The 16,398-nt window shown below is 51.0% G+C and overlaps 1 protein-coding gene across 1 annotated transcript in view; it reads right to left on the reverse strand.

Annotated features, from left to right (window-relative positions):
* The window catches only part of Esrrb (estrogen related receptor beta), a 99,006-nt gene that overhangs the window by 25,456 nt on the left and 57,152 nt on the right, over positions 1 to 16,398 (reverse strand). Inside the window, 1 exon segment of the mRNA XM_040742709.1 lies at positions 5,480 to 5,596. Coding sequence (XP_040598643.1) covers positions 5,480 to 5,596 — 117 coding nt within the window.

The raw sequence follows: 16,398 nt of genomic DNA on the forward strand, positions 1-16,398 counted from the left end.
ATGTTCTCACCACAGACAAAACAAATAAACTGGTGATATGATAAGTATGTCCGTTAACTTGACTGACTTCCTGTAATATATAAAGCAAAGCACCACACTGTGCCCCAGAAATGCAGTTACCAACCAGTTAAAAAACAAAACAAAACAAAATCAATGCTATTACATACAGACTCTCTCTAATCAATAGTCAACATCAGACATCATGGAAGAAGTTCCAGAGACATCCCTGGAGACAGGGAAAGCAAGAGGACAATGGCCACAACTACTATGATTCTCATTTTCCAGGAGGGAAGTGAAGTTTATGAAGGCTTACGTAGCTTTCCCAGGGAGCTGCTAAATGGTCAAGAAGGGGTCTGACCAGATGGGCTGAACCTGTGATCCAATGCTCTGACATCAAATGCCTGGAGGGAACCGTACGTAATAAGAAGTCAACAGCCACAAAGCAGCTGTCTGTTTTCGGTCAACACTTGTCCAGCCACAGGGCATTGCACCTGAGTGTCTAGGAGGCTTTGGAAAAGATCTTTGGAGTTATCATGATGGGAGAGCACACATGAATAGGCTAGAAAGTAGCTCAATGCTGTTCTCTGACATGCTGGGGAGTTGGCTCGTTTCAAAACACTAATGTATTTTGGAAAAGCGAAAGAGTTTCTCTTCCTTCATTCACAAAACCAGAAAAGTGGTATTTCTGGCATGGGCTAGAGGCAGAGCATTCTATAAATGCAAACCCATTAGACTCCATGCAGCAGGAACCTGATCAGGGCCCCCTTTTAATTTCCTAATGTGCGCTGGCCACTAACCCAATTACCCAGAGTCCCCAGAGAAGCTTTCTGCTTTTCCAGCATGCACGAAGAGAGTGAAAGCATATTGCATGGCCGGCAGCCCAGCTCTCACTGAAATCAAATATCTTTCGTAAAACACTTGGGAAGAGGCAGGCAGGGCTGAGCAGGAAGGGGACAGCAGGAGCGGCTGGAGGGGGGATGAGTCATGAGAGGAGGCAGCGGGCGAGCAGGCCAGCCACAAGTACTCAGGGTCCCCAAGCTGAACTGAAGACTGGGGGACACCGTACAGATGCAGCAAGTGGGGTTTCTAGTCTGGAGACGGAATCAGTGCACATCTGAGATGCCAGGGACCATCTCCATCCATTCTGATTCCAGAACTCGGAGAGGATCAGCCTAAGGTAATGCCATCCCCTTGAAGTCCCACCAGCAAACCCAGGAAGGAGATCCATGCGTCCAGGCTGCCTCACCCGACTCAGCGGGCAGCTGTAGAAAAGACAAGTGTGAACTTGGGTAGCTCTAGCTGAACACTGCCAGAAGGCTGCTGACACACCAAAGCAATGTCACGGCTGTCCCTCTGGATCCCCACCTTTAGCTGATGGTGAACAGCAGGTCTCAAAGGAGGTGATTACGGAGAGCAGGTCCAGGGAGCGCTAAATATGAGAACCACAAAGAGAACGCCAGTGGCCAGCTCTGAAACCACGTCAGTTTTAAGTGCAATTTCGCACATAGAAAAAAGACTGACTTTCCCTAAAAACGTGAATTGTCATACAGTGGATCTGCGTAAAGATACTGAGGTACTGCCTTCAGTCACTGACGACTCTAGTTATCTATCCCAGGATAGACAAAGCCAAAGGAAGCCACGTGGATAACAGGATTCATCTCCAGCCACTCGAGGCATCTGACCCTGAGACAGAGGACACCATGTATCTGACTTCATGTCCCTAGTAATGGCTGGAGCTCCTGAATCTTGGATTGCAGTCCTGAGCTGCTGGGCAGAGGGGGGGCGGGAATGAGGCACTGACATGTAGATGTGGGGAGAAAAGGGGTGGCGTTCACACCCCGTTTCCCTGTAAGACTCAGGAACCTGTTGCCCAGCTGACTGTGAGACCCTAACACAGGAAGCAGCACAGGGAAGTGTGAAGTTTGTTTTCAGAATCAAGGCAGAGGCTGGGGGACTGGGGGGGGGGGGGGGGGAGGGTGGCCCTAGGGACCAAACATTGCACACAGAGCAAAGAGGGACACCCAAACAAAAGCAGGAGGCAGGACAGCTGCCAAGAGCTCTCCCTGGCAGGGACCCAGACTCCTGCAGGAGGCCTGCTCCTCCCTGAGGCTGGTCCCCGGGGAGCTTCTGATGCCAGCTACCCAGAGCTCTATGGGGACGAACACTCAGCCAGGAGCTCTGCTTCACCCACACTCGGGAGGTTTCCTGTCAGTTCTTCCCTTTCAGACACAGGCAGGTGAGGTGGGGTGTGCCTGGTGGCTGTCTCTTCCTCCTTCAGGCAAGGCTACCTCATGGCTGCATCAGGCTCAGCACATCCGCCCAGGGGACACCTGGCTGCCACGGCGGGGAGACACTCCTGGAGGTGAGGCAACTTTGGGGGCCATCATGCAGATCCTCTCACTTGGACCGCATGCATCCTTGCAGGACCCTACTCCCGCCATCGGAGGCCTGCATCATCCACTGATTTCTCTTTCAGGAAGCAGCCCAGGGGTCTCCCTTCAGCCGGTTTAGCTGCACTTCTCCAGCCATGGATGAGACCCCTTCTGGAAACTTCTAGAAAGTGCCCTCCTCATTCCCAGCACTGTATAACCCTTAAAGAGAAGTCTGAGCACTGAGACCGTCCAGGGATTGAGTGGCGGTCCTGCCCCTCCCCCATCCCTGGCCTATAATGGGGGGGGGGTGCAGAAAGCATGGGACAGGAAGAGCCAAATCTGGACCCTGATCCTCTCAAGCCAGAGGGTGACTGAAGGAGGGGCAGCCACCCCACTCCAGCCCCTGCAGGGCTCATGCATCGCCATAAAGGAAAGAGGCTGCCTTTTGCTGGTTCCCTGAGAAAGCAGGCAGAGGCACACTCCAGCCAGGGAGCGTCCATCTGCAGTGTTCGACCTGGTGTCTCCCTCAGCTTCCAGAACAAGGCAGCTCCCATCTCTGGGGCTTAGGAGGAAGGAGTCTCCTCAGAACCTAGACACCCTCAGGTTCCCAGCACCGAGGACTACGGAGACCAGACAGGTATACCTCCACGGGCCTCCTCATCTGCAAACATCAGAAGGCTTGGCAGCAGGAAGAGCCTGGCGTAGGAGGCAGGGGACCTAGTCACCCCTCCATCTTGGTCACACCTATACACAATGGAGACCAAAACTGTGCAGCAGTGTGAAACATGGTTTTACATACAGCAGGACCAACACAGCCCATTTCAAACTAGAAAAAGGCTGCTTCCTCCACAGAGGCCCCACAGAGCAGCTGGCACATCCCCAGAGGGGTAAGAAATAACAAATGAAGAAGGGATTTGTGCTGGCTAGTTTTATGTCAACTTGATACAAGTTAAAGTGATCTGAGAGGAGGGAACCTAAATTAAGAAAATGCCTCCAGCCGGGCGGTGGTGGCGCATGCCTTTAATTCCAGCGCTGGGGAGGTAGAGGCAGGCAGATCTCTGTGAGTTTGAGTCCAGCCTGGTCTACAAGAGCAAGTTCCAGGACAGCCTCCAAAGCCACAGAGAAACCCTGTCTGGAAAAACCAGAAGAAAAAAGAAAAGAAAATGCCTCCATAAAATGGGGCTGTAGGTAAACTTGTAGGGCACTTTCTTAATTAGTTATTGATGGGGGAGGGATCAGGCCCTAGTAGGTGGTGCCATCCCCGGGCTGGTGGTCCCAGGCTCTCTAAGAAAGCAGGCTGAGGAAGAGCAGGCCGGTGAGCAGCTCCCCTCCACGGCCTCAGCTCAGCTCCTGCCTCCAGGCTCCTGTCCTGACTTCCCTTGGTGATGAACAGGGATGTGGATGTGTAAGCTGAGTAAATCCTTTCCTCCCCACACTGCTTTTGGTCTTGATGCTTCTCACAGCAACAGACCTGTAACTGAGACAGGACTTTAGGGCCAGTGTGCCGCAGACGCAAGAGGTCCCTGGAAGCTGCCCTGAGAGCGGCCCCAACGGTGAGGATGCTAACTGAGCCCAGGTGAGGAGAGGCACGACTGGAATTTGGTAACTAGAAGCTCTGTCCAAGCTCTCTCACGGGCAAACACCTCAGAGAACCACTTCGCCAGCAGGCACAGGGAGGAGAGGGGAAAGCTGGGCCTGATGAAGGCTGTGCTAGGTTTGGGGAGACCAGCAACTCCACCTTGCCCCTCCCAGGAAAGACTGTACCCAAGTAATCTTTGTCCTCTTTGCTCGTCCTGCTCCTCATCCCCATAAACTCTTCCCATCTCCTTCCATGTTGGGAAGGACCAAGGCTCAGAAGCTGATCTGAGCCGGGCGGTGGTGGCACATGCCTTTAATCCCAGCACTTGGGAGACAGAGGCAGGCGGATCTCTGTGAGTTCGAGGCCAGCCTGGTCTACAGAGTGAGTTCCAGGACAGCCTCCAAGACGATACAGAGAAACCCTGTCTCAAAAAAAAAAAAAAAAAAAAACCAGAAGCTGATCTGTAGGAATTTGCGCTGACTCTGAGGGCGTCACACAAGCACATGCAGTGGTGTGTGTACACGGAATCGTAATACACGCATGCACACACACACACACACACACACACACACACACACACACACACACACACTCCTAAAATGGTACTGAGATTCAAACCAGGCAGATCCACACAGACGGTGAGGAAGGGCCCTACAGAAGCCTTCTAAACAATGAGCTCCAGCTCACATTTCCTGGGGGTCCCTTTTAAAGTAAAAAAGACACACAAATGTCACAATGTCACTGTGCTTTAGTTAGCTCAATCTAGGACCAGGGGTCAGTTTCCAGCCCCACCCACCTACAACTACTTCCAGGGGAGCAGACTCGCTCTTATAACGGCCAAGGGCACCAGGTATGCTCATATATATACGCAGGAACTTACACATACACACAAAAAGAAACACACAAAAATTAAAAGCTATTAACAGTTAAATGGCCAACAATTTTTTAAAGGACACACCTTCTGATGAGGGAACTAAATATAGCTCAGTTGGCACTTGTGACTTCTGCCTGCTGCACCTAATGCACCAAACGACTCCAGAGGAAAAAGCAACAGGAAGGGGGCCAGAGGCAAAGAAGGAAGAGGAACAGGAGTGGGAAAACACTTACCAGTCAAGAGACATGTCCTGAACTCTTCTAGAAGCAAGGACCACTCCTTGCCAAGTGTGCCATTACCCACCCCCAAACCTGAAGAAGCATTGGGAGTTCTAGCCCACCCGCCAAGATGAGGACTTCCCAGGGTGACAAGCTGGCAGCTGAGGCTCCAAAAGGACCCCTGGGACCTCCTGACTTCCACTTTACTAGCCCACAGCTTTTCAAGAAGAGAGCCCAGCAGGCTACAGCGTGGCAGCCATGAAAGACGGCCTGTAGCCTCACACGCACATGTGCACAATCGCATACACACGCCCACATACTCATACAACCCCTGGGGAAGCCCTAGGCCTGCAGGTACCCTTCGCAGGCCTGACACTCCCCAGCAAGACAAAGCAAGCGGTGTCCTGACCCTGGCCGTTGGCTGTGGGCCTCTTACCTTCCTTCAGCATCCCCACTTTGAGGCATTTCATGAAGCGGCAGGCCTGACAGGACTTGCGCCTCCGTTTGGTGATCTCACACTCGTTGGTGGCCGGACAGCTGTACTCGATGTTCCCTGCAACACAGAGAGGGTTGCCAGGTGCCTGCTGTCCATCCCGGACCCCAACCCGTTAGGTTGACTGTCTGGGGATTAATAGGCCAGAGCTGACTTGCCCCACCCAGGGATGCACAGGGAAGTGCTACCAGAAGCAGGGACTCAAAGTGGCTGTCAGGGACACTACAAATTCTCTCCCTTTCCAATTCCAGCCTGTGAGCTGGGTGGCCAAGCAGCCACCTGGGGAGAAAACAAACAAACATCATTCTTCTGAGCATGGTCACTCAGGGTTCTGAAACAGTCACAGGATGGGGGTGGGGGAGGATGACGGCATCAGCACATGCTGAGACAGAATTTTACTCCAGAACAGGCCACCCTAGCTCCTCCAGCCTCAGCTAGCATCTGTCACTAGGAAAAGCCCAGGAACACTGTGGCAGGCCTTGGACTCTGCTCCCACTGAGAGCCAGGCCACCTAGATCCCCTCTCTTTGAGGACATCTTTTCCTGTCAGGCAGCCTTAGTTTCCTCATCTGCAAAGTAACCATTAGCTCCTAAGGGAAGGATCGAACATCCTTACATGGCAAGTCACTTTAAAAAAAACTGTAGCCTAGGCTGGGTGTGGTGGTGCATGCTCTTAATCCCTACAGAGGCAAGCAGATCTTTGAGTTTGAGGCCAGTTTGTTGTACATAATGAGTTCCAGGACAGTCAGGGCTTCACAGTGGGACCTTGCATCAAAATAGATACAGACAGACAGACAGATATAAATTAAAAAAAAAACAAGTTGTAGCCCAGGTTATGCATGGCAGTGTGCATTCCCGTCATTTTATTTTTATAATGGCTATTTTATTTATTTGTGTGCATTTATTGTGTGTTGGAGTGAGGGAAGTATGGGTGTCTATGGAGGTTATGAGGGCAACTTTCTGGGCAGGAGTCAGTTTTTTCCATCCACCATGAGGTTCGTGGGATTGAATTTAGGTCATTCTTGGCTACGGATGAAGTTCAAGTACACGTCTTAGAGACGAAATGGAGCTGGAATGTAGCTCAGTTGATAAAGCGCCTACTCCGTGTGCATGGAGTCCCGGGTGCTTCACCCAGCAGCACATGAACCAGACCTGGTGGTACACACTTGGCATCCTAGCACCTGGCGGTAGAGGCAGGGGGATTAGAAATTCAAAGTCATCTTTCCTATACAGAACAGGAATTTGAGGGCAGCCAGGGCCACAGGAACATAGCCTGTCTCAAAACACAAAGCAGCAGTGAATAAATAACTACTGCCTAAGTGTGGCGGTTCATTCAATTAGTCCCAGCACCGGGGAAGCAAGATGCAGTTTGAGGGCAATGTGGGCTACGTGGCCAGGCTGTCTACAACTCTTCAAGCCAAACGACAAACCACGTCAGCACATGCGCTGTTTATTTTATAAAGCCATCTTCATTGTGAAAGCATGGCTGCCTTTCTGAATCGGGCAGGGCGGCCTGAGTCTCCTGTCCTTTCAACACCTATTTAACATATGTGGGCCGTGGGCCTACAACCCTGGTACCAGAAAAAAAGCAACAAAAGGTATCAGATCCTCATCGCATGCCAGAGGGCCGGGGAGAAGCTGGGCCCTGCCCTTGCTCTGCTACTGCCCACTCAGTAATAACAGCCAGGCTTCATTGTAAACCTACTATGTGCCGACTCTGGATCAACTCTCTTGACCCTTACCCTAACTCTCAGCTGACCTATCAGTGCCCAATTCACAAACCAAGAAACGGAGACTTAGAAAGCCAAAATGAGCTACATCTCCGGCCCAGAGCCCCTATACCCGCTCCCCTGTACCTCACAAGGATCTTGAAGAAGTTAGAAAGTGTCTCACCCACCAAGACAAGCTTCCATTACTAATCCAGCAGCGGAGGCAGCCTGGTGGCCAGGAGGGGAGGTAAGTGTCGCAGGGCATCCATGCCACAGCCTCCTGGTGTGGGACATGGAAACACTCTCAGGTCTCCCAGAGCAAAGCAGGAGCCATGGGCCACCGATGACAAAGGGCTCTGAAGCAGTGTCACTTCTGGGCCCAAGTTCCCCAGTGCCTCATTCTCCAGAGCTCAGGCCAAGAACCTCGGAGACCCGGGACAACTCGCTTCTCTCATTTTCCCCTTGTTTCTTCTGAGCAGTGCTTTTCCGTTTTTTCTTTGTGTTTGTACTGCATTTGTTTGTGTACTCATGTGTGCACTGTGCATGTGTGGGTCCCAAGTGCCCACCTTGTATGCTTGGAGACCAGAGGACATCTATCCTCTTGGAGCTGGTCCCCTCTTCCAACACGTGGATCCTAAGGCTCAAGCTCAGGCCTCCAGGCTTAGCAGCATCTCCCCCTGCCGAGCCCTCTCGCCAGCCCCTCCAATGTTATTTCTGAGAGAACTCACTGGTGTAACTTCATGGGAAGTCAGTTGGGGTGTGGTGGTGATTGCAATAGCCATATAAACACGGTTTTTGTTTGTCTAGTGATTTTTAATTTTTGAAACAGGATCTCACTCTGTAGCCCAGGCTGGCCTCAAACTCAGGGATCCTCCTACAGTCTTGGAGGACAGATGTTGAGTCACTCACTACACCTGGCTATTACCAAAGATAAACGAGAGAGGAAAACACAGGCTCAGCTAACGCATCTGTCCCGTGTTTGTCCAAGAGGCTCTACCACCCAAGCATCTTCACACCATCCACAGCCTGGGCCCCTCCCACTGCCCGGCACTGTGTGTAATGACCCGTTCCTGGAGCTGGCAAACAGGGACAGGCAAGTTCACCACGTGCCCAGGCCTGCAGCCCACCAATCAGATCCCACTGGGGAGGTGATGCCCCTCTCTGCCAACCACCCCATGCTGGCCCACCATCCATGTCCTGTCTATTTCCTCCAGCCCAAATACCTAACTCACACCAGCAGGTTCCCAAAGCACACTAACCACTAAAGAACCGAACATTCAGCTACAGCCCTGCTCAACCTATATTCAGTTTTTAACTTCCAATTTCTCCCCATCTATCAGATGAGAGACAGGTTATAATGGTGCTCGCCTATAATCCCAGCCATCAGGAGCCTGAGACTTTAGGAAAAAGCACAAAGTCCAGAATGAGATAGGCTGGACAGTGAGAGTCTGGTTTGTTTGTTTTAACGTTTTTCCAAGTGAGAAGGGAGAGCCTAACTCCAGCAGAAGCAGCCTGGGAATTGAACCCAGGGGGCCGGCTCATGAGAGCCGTACGGTGTAGATATTATGCTCTGTTCTCAGGAGCATTGCAGCCAGCCACCCTTGAGTGAGGGTGAGCCACAGGTTATTTATTGCTCAGAATGGGGAGGTGGGGGCCAAGAGCACGTGAGGGTTTGGTCCTGCTGTCATCCTAAGACAAGATGACAGGACAAGAGTGCCAACAGCGAATGTGGGACAACCTCCTGACCCTTCAGGGTGTGCGTGCGCGCACGCATGCAAACATACACGCGTGCCTATGTGTATTTCTAATTTCACTTATTTATTGTGTTCCTTTCAATTTGTTTTATGGGCCTGGCGGCCAGCTGCCAGCAAAGCCAGGCTGGTGGCCTCGCCTTGTAATTTCTCTAAGTGCCTCCTTGATAAAGTGATGAGATTAATTCATCATTGTTCCTATGGTCTCAAGGGGAAACCAGTAGATCTCAGCACAGGAAGGGGGCATCAGTGAGTGTTTGCAGTTGTGAGCATGCGCACACACGTGTGCGCTTGCGTGGGCGCCCAGGCGCCCATGCGCACACACACATGCGCGCACACACACACACACACACACACACACACACACAAACTCAGGTGTGACCAAGTTAGTGAATAGGACATTAGACAACACCTAGCAAAAACTCAGGTCTCAACCTTGAAGTTTGTCCACTGCAGACACCAGTAGACTCCACTTCTGGGCAAGTTGAGTCACCTAACTTCTCAGAGTCTCAGTTTCCTCATCTATAAAACGGGTACAGTTTCCATCTCAAAATTGGATGAATTCAGCACACCAGGGCTGAGTGGAGCATCTGGCATCTAGGCAGGCAAGGCTGGAAAACTAAATCTTACATCCAGGCAGATCTGCTGGAGCAGACGAAGAGGAAGCCAGCTAGCCTCTAGCTTGTCAATGCCACAGTGAGGCTGTCCACCCAAGGGCACTTGAGAACACTATAATCTGTGGATGGCTGGACCTCAGCTTCTGTCGTGCCTGAGGGAGAGGAAGGCACTCACATCCGGAGCTGAGCTGGAATTCAGTGTGACCCTGAGGCGAAGAGGTAGTCTCTTTGATCCTAGGCCACCCTGAGAAGGGAATCCCAGGGGGGAGCCACACCAGCTGTCCCCACAGCTGCAGGCAAGCCGGCAGCCCCATCCAGGCTCAGGCACCGGAGCTGTTAAGCTCAGACAGTCCCAAGGCCCCAGCTGACCTCAGAAGCAGCTACGAGCAGCTGCCCTGAAGGACTGGGCTCTCATTTATCTCAGTCCTGGAGGACAGAGACATGCCCTTTCACTGTGTGTGGTCGGTGTCCTCGAGCCCCTAACAATCCCTCCTCAGCTTCATCCACTGCTGGATGATCTCACTCTGGTGTGTCCACCTAACTCCATCACGTAACTGGCGGTGCCCTGTCCTGGGACACACGGTCCATCCTGGGCCTGCGCGAGGCTGCAGCTTCCACCCAGAGGGCCTGTGGAATGACTGCTCAGCTCTCTCACACTGAACCCATCCTCACACTCCGCGCTCCTCTACATTCCCTGTCATGTCGAGGAGAATGATTTTCCAACCGGCCACTTAGGTCAAAAACTGTGGGAGCAGCTAGATTCTTACACAATCTGCTCCCGTGGCCCCTTCCAAAGCAGGAGCTAGAGGGGGAGGACACAGAAGAACCTCAGGAGGCTTGGGACACAGAAGATACAAGATAATGCAAGAGATAGGGAGAGGCATGGGCTAAAAATAGCTTTCCTGGAAGAGTACGCTGAGAGTTTTGCTGACTGAAACCTGCTCTGCAGCCACCTGGCCACCAAGAATGCCTCCCAGGTCTGTACAAGAGGAAACCGACAGTCTCTGGAGAATGTTAGCAGATGCTGTGCAGGGCCAGTCAGGAAGCAGAGGACCAAAAAGTGAATGCACAGTGAGACCACTCGCATCCCCTCGTGAGTCAACTCTGACAGACCCACACACCCTAGGAAGGAACGGGGGCTCTGGAGGAACAGCAGTGGAGTACAGACTAAGACAAGCAAGCGAACACCCTTCCACACCTGTCTGCGTCCCCGCCCCCTCTCAGACCCCACCTCTGTGAGACTGCAACCTGCAAACCCTTCCTGTACCAATTTCCAGGTTGCGCAAGAATTTACACAGGTGAAGCAGGGTGAGGCCCATGCCCAGTCTCATGGTTATCTTTGCTTACAGCTTTATGTGATCTGTAATTATCTCAAAACAAAAAGATCCCAAAAACAAAAATTCACAAGGTAGGTTAAATAAGTCAGCTGAAGCCGGGCGTTGGTGGCGCATGCCTTTAATCCCAGCACTCGGGAGGCAGAGGCAGGCGGATCTTTGTGAGTTTGAGACCAGCCTGGTCTATAAGAGCTAGTTCCAGGACAGCCTCCAAAGCCACAGAGAAACCCTGTCTCGAAAAACCGAAAAAAAAAAAAGTCAGCTGAGCTCTTGAGGTCACTCGCAGGAGGATCAGGAAGGAGTTCGTGGCCAGCACAGGCTACATGGAGGGCCCCAAATCAACCCGAGTTGTATGAAACCTTGTCTCCAAAAAAAAGAAAAAGACAGATAAGTCCTCCATGCACAACACAAGTGCAAGAAGGAAAACAACAGATTTTAACCAAAAATTTATATGCTGGAGGGAGTGAAGAGAGATGGACACAGGATAGGGCCAGACAAAAATTAAATAAACAAAAATACTGGGTGTAATGGCATATACCTGTAATTTCAGGGCTAAGGAATGGGGCAGGAGCTCAGGGTCAACCTCTGGACTACAGGAGAACCAATCACCAAAAAACCAAGATTGCTAAACTAATAAATGCAGGTGTGAAGTCATTAACATGAGCAACCAAGAATACGCTGGGTGATTTTGGGGGTAGGGGGGTTGTGTGTGTGTGTATGTGTGTGTGTTGTTTGTGTGGTGTTAACTTTGGACTAGGGTACAAGGAAAATGGGTAGGGCCAGAAGCTCTTACCTTTCCTTAGACATTTTGTATTTCTAAGGCCAGTAAGATAGCTCAGTGTGTAAAGGTGTTTGTATCCAAGCCTGAGAACTTAAGTAGGACCCCAGGCAGGGCCCACATGGTAAGTCTAACTAACCTCTACAAATGTGCTATGGTATAACCTCTACAAATTGTGCCCATACACAATATTCAAAATGCAATACAAAAATTTAAAAAGAAAACCCATGTTTCTATGATAGTCTTTAAAATTAGCTAGGCAGTGGTGACAAGTGTCTTTAAATCCCAGCAATGGGGAGGCAGTGGCAGGTGGATCTGAGTTCAAGGCCAGCCTGGTCTACAGAGGAAGTTCCAGAACAGTCAAGACTATACAAGGAAACCCTGTCCAAAAAAATAAAGATAACAAAAAATTGTTGAAATGATACCTTATTAAACTTTTTTTTTTTTTTTTTGGTTTTTCGAGACAGGGTTTCTCTATTGTTTTGGAGGCTGTCCTGGAACTAGCTCTGTAGACCTGGCTGGCCTCAAACTCAGAGATCCTCCTGCCTCTCTCTGCCTCCCGAGTGCTGGGATTAAAGGCGTGCGCCACCAACGCCCGGCACTTTATTAAACTTTAAGAAATTCTGTGGGCCAGGGTATAGCTCTGAAGTAGAGGCCTTGCCCTGTAGGCATAAGGTCCTAGGTTTGATCCTCAGCAAACACTTAAGAGAGGGTAGCACCCGACCCTAAGTACAAGGAAAGAAATACAGCCTCCAGGGAAAGGCCCTTTGTGTCTGGGGACTGGTCAGTGTAGCCTACTCTACCCTGGAGATTCCAGTACTGAGTCCCAGTACTGAGCCCATGAAACCCAGAACCCTCAGCTCCCTCCACCCCAAACACCTCCATTTGTCCTCCAGGCCATCTCCTCCCAGTTCTGGGCCTGTTCATGTGGTCTTTCAGAGGACACCTTCCTGCCTTTTCATCCCTCCCCACGGACAGCAACTGACTTAGTCTCTCAGTTCGCCCTGTCTGAACTGTCCTTACTGCCGACACACACCTCTGCACTATTTTGAAACAGGGTCTGATTTATTACAAGATGGCCTTAAACTTGCCATGTAGCAGCCGGGCGTTGGTGGCGCGCGCCTTTAATCCCAGCACTCGGGAGGCAGAGAGAGGCAGGAGGATCTCTGTGAGTTCGAGGCCAGCCTGGTCTACAAAGTGAGTTCCAGGACAGCCTCCAAAGCCACAGAGAAACCCTGTCTCGAAAAACAAACAAACAAAAACAAAAAAAAAAACTTGCCATGTAGCTGACAACCTTGAACTTCTCATTCCCCTTCCTCCACCTTCCAGATGCTGAGGCTACAAGTCTTCACCACCACGCATGGTGGATGTGAGCACTGGGGTTCAAACACAGGACTTCATGCAAACTAGGTAAGCATGCTACCAACTGAACTACATGCTTAGCCCGTCTCCTCCCTTGTTACTCTGTAGTCAAAGTGGCCTCGAAGTCACTACAAAGCCCAGGCTGGCCAGTAAGTCAGTGCCACCCTCCTGCCTCGCTCTGCCTCCCAAGTCACCACCTGGCACGTTTTAATTTATAAGTGTAGTGTCCAGCACCTAAGTCTCTGCTGAGTTGAGGATAGTTGTAAATGAACTCAAAAGCTTGAAGAGGCCACAGGACAACAGTGCCTGGTCAGTTGCCACACAAGGTGTGGTGTTCTCCTGGTACTCTTCTGGGGCTTTCCTGGGGGACCACATCCCCATCACCGCCAGCTGAGCTAAGAGAGACGGCTGCATTTCCTCTCCCTTTTCTCTGCAGAGGCTGTCACCCACTTCTACCTGGCAGGTATCTCTAAGATAACAAAATGCACTTTTAATGTGCCACCAAGAAAGGAGGAGTAGAGAACGCCCCCAATTAAACTGCTACTTCACGTAGTGTGGTGGAGCTCTCCTTTAATCCTGGCACTTTGGAGGCGGAGACAGGTGGATCTCGGTGAGTGTGAAGCCAGGCTGGTCTATATATAACAAGTTCCAGGACAGCCAGGACTATGTAAAGAGACCCTGTCTTAAAAATGAATCAACGCTGTTTTAGTATAACCAGCATTTTCACATTTTTATTTAAAACTACTTTTAGATTTAGTTAGATATGGACCTGATCACATGGACTTGAGGTATGCAATATATGTGAGTGCATGTGTGACTACACATCATGCATGTACACACTTGTAATATATGTGAGTGCATGCATGACTACACATAGTGCGTGTACACACTTGTAATATGAAAAGAACTGACAAAGAGATTTCGATCTTTTTTTCCTAGCCCAGGAGCTGACAATCAGTTTTCTTACTTGAGGAACCACTGCCGCCTCAGCCATCCTCCTGGGCCACTGGCTCTGGTTCTCAGTTTTCATGATATGCACATGAGGTTGGTGACAACCACACCACACCAGCACCAGGACAGGCACAGTTGTAATCAGGGCAAATGTGCTTCAGAACGGACGGACGTGTCCTCACTTCCTCCCTTTGGCCTCCCACCCTGCCCACAACTCTGCACTGTCCCCACCAAGCTGGGGGAGGGGCTGGGCGTGGTAAACCAGACAGCTGGGCCCCTGTCAGCCAGGTGACTCTCACGTGCTGTTCAGTCCAGGGATAGGCCCCTAAATTTGCATTTCTAAGGAAACCAAGTGGGCCAGGGTGCACACTTGGAGATCTGCAGCCTTGGATCTCATCACATCTAAAACCCAGAGCCAGGTCCTGGACTCCAGCGTCTCTGGACTGATCAGATTCAGTGTGTCCGAAATCTCATCTATTTCAACATTTCCTCCCTTCCCACCCTGCTTCTGCCACTCCATGTTTCCTCCAGGCCCCTGCACCTACCTCTAGCCCTTTTCAACTCCGCCACTCTCCTCCCTCCTGGACTAGATCTAAGGGGATGGTACCCGTTACCCAGGTCCCCCCACCTCTTCCCCAGATACCCTTGGCTTCCAGATCCTTCCTTCCTGTCACTGCCAGGATTCTTCTGCTTAGAGGAGACCTACTTCCTGGCCCAGAAATCTGCAATGGCTTCCTTTAGTCACGAATAATAACAGAACAATTAACTGTTTATCTCGAGTAGATTATACACGGGGCACTAAATTACACATTTTATGCACGTGGCTCAATTTCTGCAACAACACTTTAGAGGAAGGAACTATGTATTAGCCGCATTTTACTAAATGACTCAAGAAGACAGCTACACCTACAAAACAATCTAGGTACGATTCTGAATCCGATTCTGAATCCGTTTAAACAGGCCTCTTGGACTCTGTCACTGAATCAGACCAACCACATTCCAACTTCACCCACTGTCCTGTCTTTTGACAGAGGGTTCGTGGGCCTTTCTTGCCATTCTCCTGTGGCTCCACTCCAACAGGCGCTGCTGACAGGGAAATTGAGGACTGGGGACTCCAGGCTCTGTCCAAGGTCAGCCAGCTGGCTTGTCTGTGGCCTGCAAGCTGCTTGAGATCCCCAATGCTCCCTACTCGTGGGCTTTGTCCTCACACCAGCCCTGGGTCCCCCAGGATTCACCAACCAGCCTCATTCTCCAAGACAAAAGACCTGGAGGCAGTCCCAGACAGAACAACCCATCAGTCATGCCTCTGCCCTGCCCCGTGGGGACTTTCCCCGCCGAGCCTGAAGCAGGGCCTCTGGTGAGCAGGAGCTCCATGCCAAGACTCCTCACTTGCTCCCTGTCACAAATCACAGATCCAGGGAGGCGCTGGCAGGGTGTCTCACACTCCAGATACATCGGTCTCCTCTTCTAGACAGTCAGGCTGAGACTCCACACTGCCTTTCTTTTCTGTGCTGGGGACTGAACCCAGGCCTGACCCATGCTAAGTGTTCATTTTACCACTAGGCTACACTGCAGTTCCCTAACTAACACTCCTTAAAGAGTACGAGGGTGGTAGCACACACCTTTGATGCTACTAGCACTTGGGAGGCAGAAGCAGGAAGATCTCCAAGTTCGAGGCTAGCCTGGTCTACACATCAAGTTCCAGGCCAACCAAGGCTATGTCAAGAACTTTTCTCAAAAGCAAATAAAACTTAAAAAAAAAATTAGGGTAGGAGCAGCTGGAGAGATGGCTCAGTGAGTAAAAGCACATACTGCTCTGCTCTTGCAGAGGGCCCGAGTTCAATTCCTAGCACCCACAAAGGGCTCAAAACCGCCTCTAATGACAGCTCCCAGGGATCTGAGGACCTCTTCTGGCCTCCATAGGTACCAGGCATGCATGTGCACAACTCTCCTCCCCGAGTACTCAAGTATAGTTCTTAAAGTGGGGAGGGGGTTATCCTCGCTTTATAGGATACCCAAACTCCAAGGCAGCCTTGAATTCCCAAGTCCAAGCAATCCTTCTGCTTCAGCCTCTGGAGCAGCTGAGACTATGCTTGGCACCACACTTGGCGTGGTTGCTTTCCCTAAAACATTTGATGTTCCCTCTGCATCCACTGCTGGTTCCCTGGAGTTCTCACCTGGGCCTCGACTTGCCTTGAAAGCCACCTCCTTCACACGTCCTTCCCTGAGCCCCCTCACCCTGTCTCCATTAGAGATCCTACTGTCAGTCGTTCTAACGGTTTCACTATCTCAATTTGCTCCTTGGCTTCCTTGTAATGTGCAAGATGCTAGAATAGGTAGGGACCATGGGTCGGTCCCCAA

The sequence above is a fragment of the Mesocricetus auratus genome, unplaced genomic scaffold (genome assembly GCF_017639785.1).
Source record: "Mesocricetus auratus isolate SY011 unplaced genomic scaffold, BCM_Maur_2.0 Super-Scaffold_15014, whole genome shotgun sequence".
Classification (NCBI taxonomy): Eukaryota; Metazoa; Chordata; class Mammalia; order Rodentia; family Cricetidae; genus Mesocricetus; species Mesocricetus auratus.